Source organism: Grammomys surdaster, unplaced genomic scaffold, assembly GCF_004785775.1.
Source record: "Grammomys surdaster isolate TR1022 unplaced genomic scaffold, NIH_TR_1.0 168, whole genome shotgun sequence".
Classification (NCBI taxonomy): Eukaryota; Metazoa; Chordata; class Mammalia; order Rodentia; family Muridae; genus Grammomys; species Grammomys surdaster.
The window spans coordinates 3,018,603-3,038,609 of NW_021604616.1; the positions used below are offsets into that span (position 1 = coordinate 3,018,603).

At 36.0% G+C, this 20,007-nt stretch overlaps 1 protein-coding gene across 1 annotated transcript in view; it reads right to left on the reverse strand.

The window, feature by feature from the left end:
- The window catches only part of Lama2 (laminin subunit alpha 2), a 575,131-nt gene that overhangs the window by 398,182 nt on the left and 156,942 nt on the right, over positions 1–20,007 (reverse strand). The window contains exon 3 of the mRNA XM_028766419.1: positions 16,430–16,542. Coding sequence (XP_028622252.1) covers positions 16,430–16,542 — 113 coding nt within the window. The remainder of the gene's footprint in view (positions 1–16,429; positions 16,543–20,007) is intronic.

The following is a 20,007-nucleotide window of genomic DNA, read 5'->3' on the forward strand; positions in this document are numbered from 1 at the left end:
TCTCTCTCTCTCTCTCTCTCTCTCTCTCTCTCTCTCTCTCTCTCTCTGTGTGTGTGTGTCTCTGTGAATTTGCAAGTGTGTCTGTGTGTGTGTGCATGTCTCTATATGTGTGCATATATGTGTGTATACGTGGTAGATATATGTGTGTCTGTGAATATGTACATGTGTATGCATATCTGTGTATGTATATATGTGTGAGGTATGTGTATCTGTGTGTTTATATGTATGTCTCTGTGTGTGAATGTGTCTATGCATGGTGTATGTCTGTGTGTGTGTGTGTGTGCTCATGTGTATGTGTGTATTTGTGTGTAAGTCTGTATATGTGTGTCTGTGTGGGTATATTTGTGGGTATGTGGATGTGTATCAGTGTGCGTGCCTTTGTGTATATATCATGCACATGTGTATATATCTGGTTGTATGTGTAAAAGTGTATGTGAGGATATATGCATTAGTCTGCATGCATGTAGAGACCAGAGATCCACATCTGATGTTGTTCCCAGTCTCTCTTCATCTTGTTTTTAAGACAAGGCCTCTCACTGAATCTGCTGTTTGCTGAAAGCTTCAAAATTTCCATGTTTCTACCTCCTCTGTGCAAAGATTACAGAAAGAAGCCTCTTGGATGGGGTTGGGAGAGAACTCATAACTCAAACCAAGCACCTCACCTCCTGAGTCATCTCTTGCCCCTAAATCAGAAGTCTTGTATCAGAATAATGATGGCATACTACTAAGAAGCACCTACTCTGTAAGGATTGCACTGATTTCCTGACTTGTACCAAATTTTCTTAATTCATGTTTATTGTTTCCATTAATTTGAGATTAATCTAAAACCCTGCAGTCAACTTGGCAGGAAAGCTGCATTAAAATTTTTGTAAAAACAACAAAAGTGAGATATTTTGACAAAGTACTATATTACATTGAATATTTAGATACAACTTAGCTAATAAGCAGTCATATTATTACTTCCATTTTATTCTGAATGACTTCATTGGCTATTACTTTAATTGAAAAATCGCAGTGTAAACATTTGCATACTCAAATAATTAAACTAGTTACTGGTAGACAGTACTGTAGTGTAAAAGATTCCAAATTACATCTCACTGTCTGTAGTCACTTGACACTTATTAAAGATTCTCAAAAAAAATCAAATCCACAACAAAAAGAACCTAGATATGTTACTAATTGAAATCTAGATGGTGTGGGGTTGCTATGTACTTTTCCCCCTGCAATCTGGTATTTATGGTACCCAGGTAGCTGTAGTTGGCTCATCTTTCTCAACAATCCAGTTCCCTCTTGACCTAGTTTCCTGCCCAGGGTTTAGTCTGGCTTTCCTTTTAGCTTTCAACTTCCTTTCTAGCTGGCAGTAGAGAACGTGTTAAAAGCATCCCTGCCCCCAGGATCTCCAAGCTTGTACCACCACTCCTGAATTGAGGCTCCTCAATCAAGTCCTCTCCTGTTTCCACATCTATAATGAGTGTATGTTTCAAATATACAAGTTAACTATGAATGATAATTACCACTAATACCTAATACAACTCCCTTCCCTGTCTGTAACATTATCATAGGAAGATGTACTCCTTGGGCCAGAACCCTCAGGGTCAACATTCTCCCTCCCTCCTGGATTCTTCCATCATTAAATCTAGACATGTCAACTTCCATAATAAATTCCAGACCAGCAACTCTTCTGTCCTGCCACTGCCCCCTCCCTGAAGTCAGCTCATTGCCAGGAAACAGCATGGTCTAACTGCCTTTCAGTTGGCTATTCCCTCTCCCACAGTGATGCTAACAAAATAAAAGAAACCAGGTTATGTCCTGCTCAAATCTCAATGGTAGGCAGTTCATTATTCTCAGAGATAAATCTAAACTCCTCCTGGTGACTGATTGTTCCCTGCAGTGGCTAAGCAGACAGAGCTATTCCCCATCATCACCTTATATCATTTCTCCTTTGATCTCTGTGCTTCAAGAACATCGGCCATCTTACTATTTCTTTTTGCAGGAGACAAATGTATTCAGGCTTTTCAAGGGCTAGCACTTCCTGTTACAAAATCCTCAGCTCCAATAGCACCGGTTCCAGATTCATACATAGAATGTACAATGAAGGTGCTCCCTGTCAGCCCTTGTAAGGTCCTAATGCTTTATTTACTTTTGTACATGGCATTATCACTGTTCTAAATGTTTATTTAATTTTTCATCCCTTAACAGTGACTGTAAAATTATGAAAAGCAAAACGCCCTGTCTCCTTCATGTGTAGACGTTCCATCTGGACCACTAACACTAACCATAACCTCCACAATACAGAATTTTCAGGAATGTTATAGTTATTTATTTATTTGTTTGTTTGTTTGTTTGTTTGTTTTTGGAGACAGGATGTTAGTTTGTAGCCATGATTGCCCTCATACTGATTGTGTATCCCAACCTAACCCCAAATGCATAATCAATCTCCTTTGACCTCCTAGGTACTGGGATTATAGATAGATCAGGGATCAGCTTACTTATTTTCTTTAAGCACTACTTGGAGAAGACACCAACAGAATCAAGGGACATCATTTCTCTTGAATACAGCATCTACTTAAAGTACACAATAAAACTATTTTAATTTTTCCACATTTCCTGGGTGATCATAATTTTAAATATTCTCTCTTATTTTCTCAAAATATTTTAATATTTAGCATGCTTCATTATTAGGACAGATATTCCTTAAATTCATATGCATAAATTTTATCACATACCATGTTCTGATGTTTGTTTTTGAAGCTATATCACATATGTAAACATATATTTTATTGTTTTGTATTTCCCCAAAGGCAGCAAACATAAAAACTGAATAAGATATAAAGATCAGCTGCTTGATGGTGACAAGAAATTACTGAAAATTCCAGTCTTGAGCAAAGGGCAACAGACTCACATGAACTAAAATGTTCCTCTTGGCATCTTCAATGATTTATGCAAAGGTGAGCAGGGGATCAAGAAAACTTCCTCCCTGGAATAAGCCACAGCTGCATAGGCAAGAAGCTCCACCCTGTATTTCAGGAGTACAATACCAGCTAAGGCTGAGAGATGGTGATCCATACAGAAATGGGATGATGGTCTCACTTCAGCTTTGGCTTTGAGAGATATGACAAGAGGTAAAGGGCCAGAAGACAAACAGCATGCAAAATGCCTGGTTAGCAAAGAGCTAAGCTTACTATTAGAAACGTAGACACCTGGGGAATCTGAACTTGGCTAGTCAAGCAGGAAAGGCTCTGGCCAAGAGCTAAGATCTCAGTTCTGCTTCCAGAACCAGTGAAAACTAGAGAAAGTCACTAAAGTTCCTGCTTGCACACACTGCGGAGGATCTAAACTACGCCTCATATTAAGGCCACTTGATCCCTCTCTCTCTCTTGTGAAAAAGCAAATAAATCCTCTCAAGGGAAAACAATATTGCCCAGACTTCATATGAGCTCTTAGGTATGGAGTATTTGGTTGAAATCCATTATGTATGTCACTAATGAGAGAATGGGGGAAAATGGGGGAAAGAAGATTTACAGAAACTTCCAGGTACTTCAGGTGTTTCAGTCATTAAGGATATAGTGAGAAATGTATAATATGCACCAGATTGTCACAGGAAAAAAATGTGTCCAAAATTTATTTTTTAAAAGCATCAAATGGATGCTCAAGAGCAGAAAAAAAATGAATGTAATGAAGAATTGTGTATGTTAAACAGAAGAATAAAAATAATCAGGATGATAGAGATATTATCAGAAAGACAGGTCACTAGAAAGTGTGCAGAAAGAAGATAGCTCAAAATTTGAAAAAATGGAAGAAAATAATATAATATCACATACAACAAACATCATCATCACCCTAACATATAATCGATATGCCATTGAGAATAGAGAGAAATTATATTTGAGGAAATGATCTCTTTGAATTTTCCAAAACTAATGAAAATTATTACCTGACATTCTAGAAGTTTTTGAATTTCAGGATATTTTTATAAAACAAAATCAAAAGTATCCTGGACAATTGAACAAGTTGACTTAGAACATTTATAGGATAAGTCTGTCAATCTGAGTTCAACCCTCAGAACCTACATAAAGTTACAAGAAAAGAAGAGATTCTATAAAGTTATCCTCTGACCTTTGCTCACTAGCCACAGGATGCACTACTAAACAAATATAATGCATGTACACACACACACACAAGAAAAAATATAACTAAAATTTAAAAATCACTCCAAATACTGCAGATAAAATAATAGCAATAAAACAAAATGGGAAAAGGAATATTTCAAAGAAAACAACAGTAATATCGGTTTCTGAATTCAGAACGGAAATCATGAAAGCCAGGCAATAATACTTTGGCATTTTCAAGATGCTAGAAAAAAAATAACTTCCCACCAAAAATTCTGTATTTAATGGAAAAACAAGCATCAACAACACATCACAGAAAGAAAAAAGGGAAATCACAGAATTTTTTTGTGAATATGCCTTCCCTAGTAAAATTAAAACATGAGATGCTGGAGAGATGGCTCAGTAGATATTGAATCTGTGATTGAATATGAGAACCTGAGTTCAGACCCCTAGCACATGTGACAACGCTGAACATCGTGGTGCAAACCTCTATCTACCCCAGTGCAAGGGAGGCAGGGAAACAAAGATACTGGAGATACAAAGGATACTGATTAAACAAAGAAAAACTTTAAATTTTCCCCTAAAAGGAAAGCCCTGAGTAAAATATTAGCATGAACAGATATAGGTGCGCCTTTATGATATGAATCTGAATGCCAGCTGTAACATTCGGTATAAATGAAATAAATGTCTGATTTAAGGGAAGAATTGTCAGAATTGTTTAATTCTGAATCAAGTAAAAGATAATGCTTACAGAGTATACATCTATAATACATAAAGACATTAGAGAGACTAAGAGAATCTATACAACACAAACAGTTTCGGAGAAGAAGTTAGTGACTGCAGTCAAAGATACCTCAGAGGAGTATTGCTAAGAGTGATGTTAAAATGTGCTGATAAAGCTCCAGTCTCAGTTTGTATGTCTTTGCTAATATTATTTTCAAATAGAAACAAGAATATACATAGTTCACTCTTATAGTATTGCTGCCAACAACTGCTGAATCTGCATTCCTGCAGTACAAATGGCAATGGCATTAGCTGAAAGAAACAAATTTCAAAAGACCTGGGCCCCAAAGAATCAAAAGTATACTGACTTCAGTGGAATTGAGAGAACATTTCAAAAGACAGAAAACATTCTGTAACTTAAGTATAAAGCCACCAATCCATCTGCAAAATATTTAACCCAGAATTGTTCCTGTCTAAAGTAAATACAGGAATAAAAAATGGAGCAGACAGAAGGAAAGGCCATCCAGAGACTGCCCCACCTAGGGTTCCATCCCCTCTTCAGACACTAAACCCAGACACTATTACTGATGCCAAGAAGCACTTGCTGACAGGATCCTGGTATAGCTGTCCCCTGAAAGGCTCTGCCATCACCTGACCAATACAGATGTAGATACTCACAGCCTGAGCTCAGACTGAGCTCAGGGACCCCAATGGAGAAATTCGGGCAAGGATGAAGGGATTTGCAACCCCATAGACAGAACAAGAGTATCAACTAACCAGACCCCCCAGAGCTCCCAGGAACTAAACAACCAACCAAAGAGTACACATGAAGGGACCCATGGCTCCAGCTGCATATAAGCAGTGGATGGTCTTTTCTGGCATCAATAGGAGACGAGGCCCTTGGCCCTGTGGAGGCTTGATGCCACAGTGTAAGGAAATGCTGGAGGGATGAGGCAGGAATGGGCGGGTGGGTGGCAGAGCACCCTCATAGAGGCAAAGGAGAAGGGAGATGGGCCAGGGGTCTTGCGTAAGGGAAATTGGGAGGACAACATCTGAAATGTACATAAATAAACAATAAAAATAAACATAAAAATAAAACTTCCCAAAAAAGTCACCAAAACTCTTTAAAATGTTTTCAAATAAATGATAGTAAAAAATTCAGTGTCGGCTTCCTAAAACTACCTGCCCATTGGATTCTCCTGAATTTCGGTGTTTATATTTAAGGTTTGTGTATATATGTAAAAAAGAACTATGTACACTATGAATCAGTAAAGAGGCATGACCCATTATGAAAAAAAATTCAATATCAAAATTATAGAATAGTTAAAGCTGTGTAGAGGCAAATATGTTGCCTTATGTGAATATGCTAGGAAACAAGAAAGCCTGAAATATAAGTGATCTATTTAATGAAGTTAGGGAAAATAGTAAAAATAAAATCCAAATTAACTTTAAAAAGTAAATTATCATGTCATGTAAGAGCAAAATTCAACATAATAAATAAATGATTTGATAATAGATTAAAAATCAACCAAAATACAAACAAACAGGTATTTGAAAAGACTGATGAAATAATACATATTAGCAATGCTTTCAGTTAAAGAATTATCTATGGTATACATATGGTAATGGGCAGGGAAATGGTTATAAAACCTTTATACATAGAAAAATAAAAGAGGTATATGAAACACATTTATATACCAATGTATTTGTGTTTGTAAGGGGGAATGGATAAATGTTTCGAAAAGACTGACTTACTAAACTTATATAAAAATGGTTCCAACTTCTGTTAGTTATTTCCTATTGTTGTGATAACATATGACCAACCCAACCTATAGAAAAAACTGTTTGGGGCTTAAAGATCCAGAGAGTTAGAGTCTATTGAAGACTGAGTAGCTAGTGGATGAAGCAATGGCTGAGAGCTCACATCTTGAACCATAAACAGGATGCTAAGCCTCAATTCGAAATGCATTTGTATTTTGTATCCTTCCCCAGTGGGCTTCTGCCACATATCTTCCACATACTTTCCCTACTTAACCACCCCAAATAGGTCTAACTGGAGTCCAAGTATTCAAATTTCCTAGAATATGAGGAATATCTCATTTAAACAAACACACTCCTTTCTTTCCCAAGCAACCACTAATGTGCTCAGGTCTCTTCATCAGTCAGGTGGTTTGATTATTCGTTTTCTCTGTGAATAGATTTTTAACTCAAAGAAGAGACATCTTTAATTGCTGTAACAGATATGACAGTGTGTGTGTTTGTGTATGTGTGTGTGTTTAGGCATGTGGAACAATTTTATCTTAGGAAAGCTGTCAAATGCTATAAATGGAACTTATGGAGATATCCTGGGAGGAGCTAAGAGATACAGGGGCTGTGAAAGCCAGGTCCAAGAGTTTTCAGAGATGAACAAAGTTAGCAACTGGAGTAGAGACCATTTGTTCTTGTGATATTTTGACTAGAGTTGCTTTCTGTACTGTCCTAAGAACCTGTCTAAGGCTACATTTTAAAATAATGGACTACTTTCTTTGGCTGAGGGGATTTCAAGAAAGCCTAATATTGACTCTCATGTTGTTAGTGATCACCATAAGAGGAATTTTTATTCACCCAATATAATCATCATCTCAAAGGCTTACTGCTGAATAAGCTCATACTTTCTACATCTTTCTGAACTCTGGCTTGCTGGTTCAACTCACTTTTTCTAGCTCAAACTTCTCTCTGAGCTGACTAATTCAAACTGGCTTCTCTCAGCTTCTTACTGAATTGTTCTGCCTAGCCTCAAATTCTGGCAATCTGTTCTAATCTTCTGGCTCCTTCTCACTCTAACTTCACCTGTATCTAGCATGTTCTCTGTGCAACTTGCCTTTGAACTCCATGAACTAAACTGCCAAAGGACTCTATCATTCTGCACTGCCTCTCAACTGAGACTCAAATAAATTTACTAGAACTCAGTCAGACACTTGCAGTATGCCTCTGTCTTCTGAGTGCTGAAGTTAAAGGCATGTCATGGACTCTTCCTCTGTGGCTTCAGAGAGCTAGTGAGGCCAGAATGTGGCAGAGGTGTCTCAGATAGAAAGAGGCCCTGAGAGGCCATTGTGTGCCACTGTAACAGAGAAGCCTGAAGATATTTGGAGAACCCAAGTTGTTAGAAGTCTCACTGTCATGAGATGTCTTCCACCGAGAACTGCATACAGTGAGAAGAACCAGCTCAAGAGAAAGAAGGATAATATAATCACCAAAGCTGGTGAGTCAGAGCCACCTCAGCCCTATGACTCTGGGGACAAAACTACCAGATTTGAAACTCTGCTTAGTGTCTGTCTTACCTTGGTTCAGTGTTTCTCACTATACTCCAATCTTACCTTATAGAATGGCTATGTATATTCTGTCCTATTGAATGCTGGAAATAATTAATTTACTTTTGATTTTACTTAGGGTTACAATTATTCCTTTGAGTCTTAGAAGACTCTTTGGACTTTTAATGAAAATACAAAAGACTCTTGAGATTTCTGACATTGTACTAACTGTAACTTGCATTATGATGTGGTTATAAAAGTTTGAGTAGCTAGAAGTAAATGTGGTGGTTCTATGAAATGGTGCCATATTCTTGGGAATTTGAATGCTTAGTTCCTAGTTGGTAGATAAATTTGGGGAAGGCTTAGCAGATGTAACACTGCAGGAGGAAGTTTGTCACTGAGGATGAGCTTTTGCATTCCCAAAAACCTACCCACAACCCCAATGGACTCTCTTGACTTCTTGTTTGCAGTTCTAAATGTGAGCTCTCAAATGTAGCTCTAGTCACCTGCCATTTCCTAACCACCATCAAGGACTCTAACCCTCTGGAACTGCTAGACTGTAATTACATCTTCTGTAAGCCTTGGCCAGAGCATCTCACCACAGCAATAAAGAAGTAACTAATAAATAAGGTAATAAAGAGGGTAGAAAGGGGAAAGAATATAAGTTGATGGCTATTTGTACATTTAGCAAATATTCACCAACTTTTCAATACATTTTAATATTTCTTTTTTTAACTGTAAATATAGTGTATTATTTTATTCACATACATGTATATATTTTTGAAATACATGTTTTTATTAAAAAGCATATATTCAGAGAAAATAAAACCTCAAAACTAAATTATATACTGTTATCAGGTAAAACAAAAAGTGGCAGAATGTTTGACTTAATAAAGTAATAGGAAATGAACATGTAAATGGTAACAGAACACAGCAAGATCAGTCATATAAAGTGTTTATATAAAGAACAAAGCAGGAATTAGTGAGGCTACTTCTTGATTATAACCAAATAATCTGGAGGAAATAAGAAAATATAATGCAAAAAATTCTAAAAGTGCTTCAATGACAAAATGATACTTTTTAGGTCCTATCTATGTAAATTTGTATTAAAATAGATTAAATATTTTTCATATGAAATAAATATCATAAATAGTAGTGATCAAACTGTTTCTGAACTTACTCTAGTTTTGGTATGGCTTCTCTATAATATACCCATTACAATCAGCCCAATTGTTGTCTGTTCAACAATTTTTCAGTATAGAAGACCAAAAGGATTATTTACTGGATATCAAGTAGGCATGCAGCAGGATGTGAGAGCTGCCTACATATTATCAGTTATTCCTTAGACCAATAAGGCAGTGACGTTGTTAGACCTGTTTCCTAATGTTTCCCAAGCCTTCTTTTGGTCTGCCTTGGCTTTTGTTCCTACATTTTATATGCAGGATAACATAAAAACATGTCCCATTTATGAAATAAAACACATAAATTCCATCTGATAACTAAAACATATATCTATATTGATGAAAGTAACTCACACCTATCTGTAAATATGTATTATAATCAATATATGTATAATGACGTAAATTTGCAAGTCCAAGACATGTGTGTATAAGTATAGTAAGCTATAACAAGTAAAAAGATAAATTCTAAGAATAAAATGAGGAAACACACAAGATGCCAGTAAAATGATGAAATAAAGATGTTTTGTGTGTGTGAGCCATCAGACAGCTGTGAAAACTGCTCTCATCTATTTTGGGATGTCTTATTCAGCCTTCCCATCATAATGTTGGTATGATTTAAAATGCTAACAGATCTTTCCCACAGCCTTTGGAAAAGCAACTTGTTTCTCAAAGTTCTTTTGTTACTACTTTTTATTAAGAAATCTAACTTAAAACAGTGGCTCCAAACAGCTTTTCCTCAGCAGGCAAATAGCTTTGCTGCAATGAGTTATATATCTCCAAATATTTAGTGTTTTCATGATAGTTCTAGACTTGAGATTATCTGTGTTGCTAATTAAACAAGTAAATACATCAACACATGTTTCAAAGGTACTATAGTAGCATTATGTAGTGCTTCCCGGCCCCGTATTTCACCTGATGTTTTTACCACTTGGAAAAACAAAGTGCCAATCCACAGAAACAACAACAAAAAAATCAAACAAACAAGTAAATATAGTTTGTGGTTCCCAACTGCATTACAGTACAAGAATTACAATCATTGGAGACTTTCTCAAACAATACTGTAAATATGATAGAGTTACATGGACAGTAGAAAGGTGACTGACATTTGAAATATGTTTGGAAATATGATTGGTAAGACCATTTATTTTATGATTTCTGGGAGCTGAATATTTGTGTCCTTCTAGTCCACAAGCTACACCCTTCAGGAGTTGCAGAAGTCATAGAACATCATAAAGATGAAACCCTTATTAGCAGCCATTTAGGAAAGATGCCTTTTAGGATTTAATTGTTCCTTTTGCCACATAAAGCTACAATTTCCATCTTCTTCAATTTCTTCTATCCATGTTTTAGAGATTTTGGAGAAGTTCACTTCCTCATGTGTATCGCTAAATATCTTATTTTACATTGTTTATTCAATGAAGTAATATTCTCTAGATTTTGTTTTAGATAGTTTATTGACAATGCAGAGTAACTTGTGACTTTATTGAATTTTTTCCTAGTTCTTATTATTTTGGTGGATTTTTTTCAGTTTTCTGTATTTAAGAACAAGTAATTTGTAAACTAAGAAAATTAACATTTTAAAAAATTTTTGATGTTATATTTATTTTTCTTGCTGAATCTCTCTGGCTTTCTACTACATACTGAAGAGAAGTGGTAACACCTTTGTTTTGTATGAAGTTCCTTCATCTGCTCTCTTGAGTACAATGTTGTTAATTATAGGTGTGTCTTATATGGAATTTACACTGTTGACATTTATGCCTTTGACAGTCACTTTTAAAAGTATTTTAGCATAAGAAGGTTGGATTTTGGTATTTTCTATACCATTGAGATAATCATTTTTATCCTTATTCTCTTAATAAGCAATACCATGACGGTGGACTTGCACTTGTTAAGCTGTTCTTATTTAACAAGTATTAATTCCATGTGGTTATGGTGAATGACTCTTTGAAAGTGATACTCAACTATCTTTCAAGCATTTTTTTTTAATTTAGGTTCAACAATGGTATTGACTTATAATTTTTCTTCAGTGTCTTGGCCTAGTTTTAATATCAATATAACCCTGTTCTCATACAAGAGCATTCCAGAATGCTACAAAAGTTTTTGATTTTAGGAAAGTATTTGAGAAAGATTAGCATTGTTTCTTTAAACGTTTGGTAGAGTTCAGTAATCCAGCAGGTACTGGGCTTTTCTTCAAAGGGAGACTTTAAAAACTCCCTCTCCCTCTCCCTCTCCCTCTCCCTCTCCCTCTCTCTCTCTCTCTCTCTCTGTCTCTCTCTCTGTGTGTGTGTGTGTGTGTTTGTGTGTGCGTGCACGCACATTTGTGTATGAAAGCACAAGTGTGGAGATCACAGTACAGCTTGTGAATCAGTTTCCTCTGGCCCCTATGTATGTTCTACGATAAAGCAAGCTTCATGGCACACTTTGTCCACTGACTCATTTAGGTCCTTCATAGGGGTGTTTATTAGTGGGCAATTTCTGTATTTTTTGGACTATTTGGGTTTTTTTGTTTCTTCATGACTTAGCCTTGGAAGATTAGTTAAGAATCCAGCCATGTCTCCCAAGAGTTTTTGACTTATTGGTATATAGATAATTGTTATATATAATAATCTTGGACCTGCTCGGCACATATGGTATCTGTTGCAATCTATCCTCTTAATTCTGATATCACTTGAATCTTTTTCTTTTTCTAGTAATCTTGCTTTGGTCTACCAACATTGTCCATATTTTTTTTAAATTCTAGTTTTATTGATGACTTCAGTTTCATTATTTCTGCTCCGGTCTTTTTTATTTCGTGATTTCTGTTAATTTGGGATTGATTTGTTTTTTGTTTATTTATTCCTTGAGGAACAGCTGTAGGCTGACAGAGACTTTAGTTTCTTTTCAGTGTATGTGTTGCTATTCAGGTTGCTGTTAGGATTGCTTAAGTTTTGCATTAAGTTTTGATATATTGCATCTCCATGCTTGCCTCACAATTTAGTTTTATTTTTAATATCCTTTTCAACCTATTACTTGTTTGGAAGAGTTTTACTTAATTTTTAAATATTTATAATTTTCAAAATTTCTCTTTGAGCCTTGGGAATACAGAAGAGTATTAAATAATTCAATATAAAACTAATTAACTTTTAAAAACACTGTTATATTTATTCCTAGGTATATATCTGTGTGGAGGTAGTATGTGCCTATGTGTACAAGTCCTCACTGAGGCCAGAAGAGTGGGTATCAGATCTTCTTAAACTAAAAGTATAAAGAGTTGTGAGCCACCCAACATGGATGCTGGGAATATCTCTTCAATCCTTTCCAAGAGCATCAAGCATTCTTAAACACCAAGACATTTACCCAGCTCCCATATAATAAAGTTTTTTATGAGAAACAAAAATTTCTACCACTAATTTGTCTCTCTGTGTGTTATTCCACCTACTAATCAGCTTTCTCCCTTAACAAAATCAAGGGTGGCAATAAATGAGATAACCAGATTACAAATTACAAAGTGAGAAATCATGACAGTCAGTCACATGGCATCTTAAAATGGAGTAAAACAATGGCTTGAACATCCTGTTAATCCTAGAGTGTTTGCTATCATCTTCTAACTTGCTGTATGATTTTGTGTATGCTCAAACAGAACAGTTCAGTCTCTACTTGAGTTTATACAGATTCTACATCCTAATAATAACCATGCTTGCCAGATGGAATTTAGTTGTTATATTGTGATAATCATTTTTCCATATTCTTGCCACAATGCAATATTTATTCTGCTAATCTCAGTGGTGAGACACAATGTGACTAAATCATTTGCTCAAGATAGGCTGTGAGTACATAGAGCTGGGAATGTTACATAAGTAATAAATGTCTGAAAACAATCTGTTTATACAATAAGGAGCTGCTTTATTTATTTATTTACTTATTTGCCAAATAAATTGTATTTATTGTTCTAGTGCTTATCTCAAATGCTAAAACATTAAAGAATCGTGTAAGTGTAATTGGCAAAGATTTGATCAAGCCATTCCAAAGACTGCTCCTTACATTTAATATAGTAATTCATTAAAAACATCTTACAAAAGTGCCAAGAATATGTAAACAAAATTACTAATACTTGCCAAGATTGTATACATAAGAATAAAAAATAATGAACCTTTTACTGAGTCCATGAAAGCCGGTGATGTTGTTTGCCTATCCCTTATGGCATCCTTGCTTTGACTCTCAGTAGCCAATAGCTAGTATGATACTGAGTAATTAGGTGTCTGTCCATACAGGATATATGTAAAAAGACAGAAGTTATATAATCCTAGATGTATAATGGTATGTGTCGAATAATGAGACATATAACTAGCTGTCTTTCATAGTATAGGCATTAGTAAAATTCTCCTGATAAAGGCCAGATGGACAGTAAGCTATCACTCCTTGAGCACAAGCTATGTACTGAAATATATGGAAAACAGCAGCAACTCTCGAGAGCTCTGTGGGCCTGGTTCTTCAGAATCCTATAGATAGACTGGGGTCATTCTAATTTTACATTTGAACTCTTCAGTTGTGAATCACAGCATTGCCTACTGAAAGCCTTGTTAAAAAAAAAAAAGTCCAACTCACTCTTCTAAGTCTCTGTGCTTTTCAACTGTTAAATGGGAGCTTTTGCATTCTGACCAGTGACTCAAGTTCTTCACACAAAGTCAAATCACTTAACAGTGTTGATTTTCTGAGGGGATATAATATTAATAATTTGGGAAAGTAAATGTCCCAGAGTTTAAAGCCTCCAAAACCTATTAAATTGGGTCGTAGTACCAGTTGTCTGAAGGGCCCGTTGTGAGAAGCAAGTGAGATAGCAAAAAATGTCTACATGTCTTCGGTTACCACCGCGTTCAAAAATGCCTTCCAACATCTCTGTCCTGTAGCTAAATAAGTATCAGAAGATTTTCCAAGTTTAGTTATTCCTCAGACTGAGTGTACATGAAAGTATGAAACCCCTTCTTGGTCAAAGGAAATTTATTATAAAACCCTGCTTACTTTATATCATTAGTAAATTGATTAAACTAAAATCTAGGGTCAAGTAGAAAAGTAGAAATGGGCACTTACTTCTTAATATAGATTTCATGCATATTCCTTCATTTACATGCATATAACAGGCTAATTTTTGGAAGTGAAAGGAAGTAAATATAAACATCAAAATGAATGAGCATCAGACTATCAGAGTATTTGACCCTATAGCCTCCGAACCAATTATAGTTGGTGAATTCAGACTTTGGAGTTGGGCTTTATCATAAACATAAGGTTTTCACTTGTTATGAAGTGAATATTGGCTCATCATAAGGTGATTGTACGGGAGGAGGCACAACAGAAAACACCACCTACTTCTGAAGAAGACATCATATGATCATGTGGAAATCTATACAAAAACACAGTTAGGAAGACATCCCTGCATTCCTTGAAGAAACATGGCTTTCAAGGGAACTCTGATTTGCTAAGTTAATGATAGACTTTACAAAATTAAGGTAAAGTCTGTGATTACACCATATGACTGTAATTTAGAGGGGAAATGATGTTCCACTTGGTAACAGGTAAATGATATTGTTGAGCTCAGAGGAGAGTTTAAGTAATCTGTGCAGATGGTATTAATAATTGACTTTCTTGATCCATGTGCAATCTAAAAGAATAAGTGGAGAGTAAATGAGAACAATAAACCTTCACTATCTATTGATTCCCAGCAATGATCTGAGTCAATGGACTGCAGTCTCACTCTTGATGGGAAAGGCTGATTTTTAATGATCACATGGCTGCTGGGATCAATAAAGAACCAAGATGTCTTTACCCAGAAAAAAAAAAAGTTCATTTTGAAGGTAAGATCCTCTGGAAACTCATCCACAGATTATCTAACCTAAAGAGTAATCCTACTAGAAGGATGGCATTTGCCATTCCATGACCAGACAGTGATCTGAGATGTCCTGGAATTAAGAACTAAACTCAAGGCTGACACCCTGTGAATAGGTAGGAATAAACCCAGGTTGTCTGGTCATTTAGCAGTAGCATTTCCACCCTGCTGCTACCCAGTTGATCAGGTGCCAAGAAGGGATAAAGGAGGCTCTTCTATGAGACTTACCAACTTTCTCATTCTGAGGGCAGCTATTTGGAACTTAGGAATTTGAACTGCCATTACCAAGATGGGTCAAGATCCAATAGAAGGGATGCTTAATTCTTGGGTATAGTGTCGATACTGTTAGCTGTCACTACCTCACACCATGGTATCCTATAACAACTATGACCTCATTGTGTAGTCTGTGTCAATAAACATCTTAAGCATCCCTTTATTTTCTGACTAGTTTATCTCCACACTGATACAGGAGGAGCAGCTGGTTGATTCTTTTATGATGATGCTAGAGAATGAAAGTAAAATAGATCTAATAATAAACTATCAAAGTTTAACATTTCTTGTCTTTACCTCTGCTCCTATCTTATGCTCTGAGGGAAAATTATGTGAATGTCTTTTCAAATTCCATCACAAATCCATATATAAGCCTAAATAATTTGGGAATGAGGATGAGTTCTGGTTTTTAAACTCAGCCTGATGTAAATATTATGAATAAAAACAAAAATGTTAAGAACAGAAGGCATGCAGGTTTATGCAAGACAATCTCTGATTTCTATCATAAATTTTACATATTTACTGGTCCAAGTTTAATTTGACAACCAACTGTCACAGCTTGCTCAACTCTCAGGAACAAGAAACAATTTGCTCAAAAGCCTTGCTATTCAAGAGCCTTATAAGTGCCACACTATCAGCAAAGTGGTATCAAAGTTTTATTTTACAAGTTTTAAACTGTGCTGTTGTGTTCCCTTCACATAAAATTTTGTTTATCTATATTTTCAGCATCATTCCCAACTATGTAACTCACACTTAGCTTCTAATTCATTTTTCAACCACCCACATAGGTCTGTTTGAGTTGTGCTTTAGAAATAAGTGCCAAACATCAATAAATGGTTATCTGTGAAACAGAAAGGACACTTTGTCACAATATCAAGAAAATAATAGTGATAAGAATCATCACTACTCACCCTTCATCTAAAAATTGCTAACTAGACAAATAGCAGATGCAAGGTAGAATTTCTGAAGTGGAAAGTGACAGGAGGTATACTCTACCTGCTGTAAATCCAGAGTAATTGTCACATAATGGTATTCCACTCCATTCTTGATACTGGGACTCTGCCACCAAGTATTTTTGCCATCGATAGCATTTGTGATCGGGTGCCTCTCTATAGAATCAGCAGCAGCATGAGAAGGAAGAGAAAAGATCAGATGATGAGTTTATGCCTGTCTCTTCAAAGAAAAGACAAAACAAAGCTGAGGTATAACAAGCCTGTGGATAACAAGGATTAAACATCAAACTATCTCTGTGATGTTATACTCTAACACAACATGCAGGAAATGATGTCATCATGCTTGGGCTACAAAAAAAAAGCTACTAAACACTGGCCACAAATTAAAATGGACAGCTTTAAATATACCTTCAGAAACTAAGTGCAAAGAAATAGTACAGATAGCATGAAATAGTACAAATAGCATGCTGATGATCTGACCACCACCACCAACAACAAAAACAAACTCTCCTGTCGAAAAGGTGCTTGAATATTGTTTATTCATATATATTCTTTGCAGAGACTTGGGCAGTTCAGTATATATGTGGCTTTACTATCAAATGATAGCATTTTCTGTCTATGAGATTTCTTTCTAACAAATCTTTAACTTGTTACCTTTTTGTCATGATGTAAACCTATATTGGGAGATTCCAGAAACGCACTATGCAGTATTTGCTTGGCTGTGTATCCCTAATTCCAGAGGAGGAATCTAGTCAACATTTGCAAGCCAGAAGACTGGCACATGAAACTCCAATGTATTAACCAAACACAGGCTTTTGCACACAAACCAAATCAAACAGATTTGAAGAAATCCTATTGTGAGATTCAAAGGGAGCCTGAGTCCAACCATGACTGTCTTTTAATATAGTTGTCTTCTTCCTTACAAGCCGTAGGCTCCGAGATTCTCCTGTCTTCAAATTCAGCTCACATATCTTAGAGTAGAAATATCCTCATTTCTTACAGCCTTGATACATTTTGGGCTATATTGGAACCCTTTCTCCTATTTCATGGATTCTGGATCTTTTTTTTTTCTCATCTAACTATATACAGACTACACCTGGCTGAGAATGACTGGAGCAGTGGCTGCTGGCATTCCTCTTTCTGTTCTCAGGGCTAAAGTAAAGAAGTTTTAAGTCTCTCGGACATCACATGGAAGCCAGCAAATCTGCTCTCTGAAATGTCCTCCAAATATCACGTGAGTCCCTGCTAGCATGCTGTCCTCCTGTTCCTTCTGATAGAAGGGTGCTCAGCAGTACCAGCCTTGGGAACTTGGACAAATTAATTGTCTCAAACAATATTCAGAGCTATGGCGAGATGGTTTATTTTGGTTCTCAACCTAATTGGATCTGGGATGAACTAACAGACAAGCTGTTGACCCACCTAAGCAGAAATATAGATACACCTTCCAATGGCATCCCAGAAATATGCTTCCTGCCTTGATGTCTTTGCATCTCACTAGCAAACTTTTCTATTCTGTGGCTGCCTCTAATGCCACTGGTGTTGAATTTCTTTGCTGATAACAGAATCCAGATTCTTTGGGATTCTCATAAGGACTGAAGATCAGTGGCTCTGTAAGAACCCTCCAGAACTTCAGCAGCAGGTTGGGATGCCTAACCGAGTGGCTACTGGGATCTCAGCTTCTCTCTTGTGAAAATAGACATTGTTGAGCTATCCAGACTATATTGCATAAGAAATGTTTTAATAATATATTCACTTTACTAGACCTGTTATAGAGAACCCTGACATAATTTTTGTCACCATGAGGATCAAGCCTACCCTCCTAATTTGACAATATAATATAGGAGGCAGGACATATATTTTTGTCTGATGATATGGAGTGAAAGACCACAAGACTCGGTGTACAAAAAGCAGGCATGTAAGATGCTAGCTGTTTCTTGGCCCCACCATTTAGCACTTAACAGGCCATGGACTAATCACTTCGATTCTATTTTATCCTTAAAATAAGGATGGCAACGCTCCACTCACAGAAGCACTTTCCAGATCCTTGACTTCCAGGAGAAAATTAAATTCAGAAAAGAAAATGCACGTAAGAGATTTAGGAGTTAATATTCTTCCCTCAGAATTTTATAAGTAACAGCAATCTTGAGTCCCATTAACCTTTATCTGATATAACCATGAGTTCAAAATTCATTTATAAATCAACATTTAGAAACATGATTAGCTTCAAAAATAATCTCAAATTAAGAAAAATTCAGTCAGAATTATGCTGTATACTTCTATGAAGACTATGAGATGCTCATTTATTGACCTTATTAGCCATTGATCAGTAAAGACATTTGAGTGGGATCACTTTCTTCAGAGATTTCCTCATGAGGAATATGTTTATGTAGTGCCGGAATAAATTATCAGCCTGTTGAGAATGCATGTTGTTAGGAATCTTATAGACATGTTCTACTAAATTAAAAATTGAAGATAAAAATCACAACTATGGTCTTTTCATGTAAAAATCTTGTAGTAATATAAAAATTATCTTTAAAAGAAAGAAACATAGTTTAGTCAGTGAAGAACTTATTTTATGAGCATGGTAACCCTCCAAAATCAGAGTAGTATGTGTGTGTGTGTGTGGTATGTGTGTGTGTGTGTGTGTGTGTATGTGTGTGTGTATGTGTGTGTGTGTGTGTGTAGGTGTGTGTGTATATATGTGTGTATGTGTGTGTATATGTGTGTGTGTATGTGTGTGTGTATGTGTGTGTATGTGTGTGTGTGTAGGTGTGTGTGTGTATATGTGTGTATGTGTGTGTATATGAGTCTGTGTATGTGTGTATGTGTGTGTTCTCAGAGCTGTGAAAGAATTATCCCCACATCTCAGAATTCTGTTATATTTTGGACTGTGTTGGAACTTTTTCCAGGAGAATCCTTGGAGTTTCCTGAGCACCCAACATAGCTTAATTGGCAAGCTCCAGAAAAGAATGATAGACCATACTTCAGTGTCAAAGGTGGGCAGGGTACAAGTATCAACACTCAAGGTTATCCTCTGTCCTTTTCACATAAAACAGGACACACACACAGCACACATCTATGTACTCATTCACATGAACACATATATGAAAGAATGAAGATTAAACTCGCCATTTTTAGCTAGTGAAAATTTTGATGTTAGCTTTGTTTATTTATACTTCTTTATAATCTTCAGCTACAAACATAAACTTAGGTAAAGTCTAATGTTTGTGTTTTAATCTGGCTATGATCATACAGGACAGAATGGAAATATAACTTTGTCACTGGTAATTTTTCAATGCAATTACCATGTTCCATAGACTTGACTTTGTACCAAGTTTTGTCACATTAACAAGCCATTGTGATGAGGCATTCTATCTCATTAATAAAAAGAAATCTGATGAATGATTAATAATCAGTCCCAGTTGGATTATTTTGAAGCCAGGTATAATGTCCCTTTACAAAAATGGAAAATAGCAAGAGCATAACTGAAGATCAAAAAATATCTCTGGTAGTGTGAGCAAATGCAAAAATCAGCACATTGGAAGAAATTCATGAAGTATATTGGCGTTGCCCTTACAAATAGTTAAATACACAGATGATGATGATGATGATGATGATAGA